This window comes from Pyrgilauda ruficollis, unplaced genomic scaffold (genome assembly GCF_017590135.1).
Source record: "Pyrgilauda ruficollis isolate IOZ18807 unplaced genomic scaffold, ASM1759013v1 scaffold325, whole genome shotgun sequence".
Lineage (NCBI taxonomy): Eukaryota > Metazoa > Chordata > Aves > Passeriformes > Passeridae > Pyrgilauda > Pyrgilauda ruficollis.
This window is the reverse complement of record NW_024524656.1, coordinates 67,760-69,122: the sequence shown is the minus strand read 5'-3', so window position 1 is coordinate 69,122 and position 1,363 is coordinate 67,760. Positions and strand designations below refer to the sequence as shown.

General features: G+C 72.1%; 1 protein-coding gene across 1 annotated transcript in view; it reads right to left on the bottom strand.

Annotated features, from left to right (window-relative positions):
* Positions 1-6: 6 nt before the first annotated feature.
* Positions 7-1,363, bottom strand: part of MBD1 (methyl-CpG binding domain protein 1) — a 7,646-nt gene continuing 6,289 nt past the window's right edge. Inside the window, exon 12 of the mRNA XM_041474512.1 lies at positions 7-765. Within this exon, the coding sequence (XP_041330446.1) occupies positions 22-765 (744 nt within the window). The 3' untranslated portion in view covers positions 7-21. The remainder of the gene's footprint in view (positions 766-1,363) is intronic.

Here is a 1,363-nt window from a genome sequence, read left to right as displayed (position 1 = left end):
CCTCCCCAAATCCCCTCTCCCTCAATGCCCCTCCCCCGCCAGCATCTGGCAGGGCCGGCAGCAGCGCCCCCCCCTCACCAGGACATGGCAGCGGGGGGCGGGGGGCCGGGCCGGGGGTCCCGGGGGTCCCGGGCAGGGCCCATAAGCCTCGAGGTCGCAGAGCAGCTCCACCAGGTCCAGCACGGAGCGCAGGGGGGGGCGCCGGGCCAGCACCTCGTGCCCGGGGGGCACCGGGCGGCCGCGGGCGACCAAGACGCGGAAAGCCAAGCCCGGGTTGAGCAGCACGGCGGCCGCGGCCATGGAGGAGCGGGGGCAGCGCTGCACCAGCCGCAGCCCCCGCGCCGGGCACGGCCCGGGACCACCGTCAGCCCCCACGACCCCCCAGTGAGCCGGGAGGGGAATCTCGGCCAGTTCCTCCAGGAAGGAGCCGGGCCAGAGCTGGGGAGCGGGGGGTAGAGGGAAGGGCTGTGGGGGAGAAGGGGTTAATGGGGTGGGGGGAACACTTAAGAGCCCCCCCAAGAACCCCCCCAGCCAGCAGGAACCTCCTTGTAAACCGCCTTGCTTTGAGCCCGGGCGGGGGGGCGGGGGGGCAGGGGGGGTCACAGGGGGGTCCCAGGTGTCCAGGGAGGGTCCCAGGCAGCCGGGGGGTCTCACCTCGAGGCGGGGGAGGGGTCCCGCCTCCTCCTTGATGGGGCAGAGGCGCAGGGGGGGGCCCGGGATGGGCCTGGGGCCGTTCTCAGCCCCCCCCAGCAGCTCCTCCTTCTCCTGTGGGGGAGGGGCAGGTCAGGGCAGCCAGGTGAGACCCCCCCCAGGTACCCAGGAGGAAGCCCCCCACCCCCCAAAAAGGGACCCAGGTGTCTGCAGAGGACTCCCCCACCTCATCCCCCGTGGGGAAACTGAGGCACACACAAGCCTTGGGGTCACGGGGGAGGGGACCGAGGCATCTGGGGGTCCCCAAAGCCCCTCCCGCAGGGTGGGGGGAGGGGGGGGCGTGGGGACACCTTGGTCCCCTCCCCCGACGCCTGGGTCCCCCTGAGGGGGGAGGGTCCGTGCAGAGCAAAGCAGCAAAGCCCTCTCCCCAGATTCCCTCTAAAGCCCCCCCAGGACACCCAATGAATCCCCCCCACCCCAGGAGCCCCCCAGGTTCCTCAGGACCCTCCCCAAATCCTCTGACTCCCCCCTCCCCGAGGAATCCCCCCGTCTTCCTCACCACTCGGCTGCTGCCCTCCTCCTCCTCTTCCTCCTCCTCCTCCTCACTCTCATCCAGCACCACCAGCTGTGCAGGGGGGTGCTGGGGGGGCACCTGGGGGTGAAAGCAAAGGCTCAGGATCCCCCCCAAACCCCAGGGACCCCCCCCAAACCT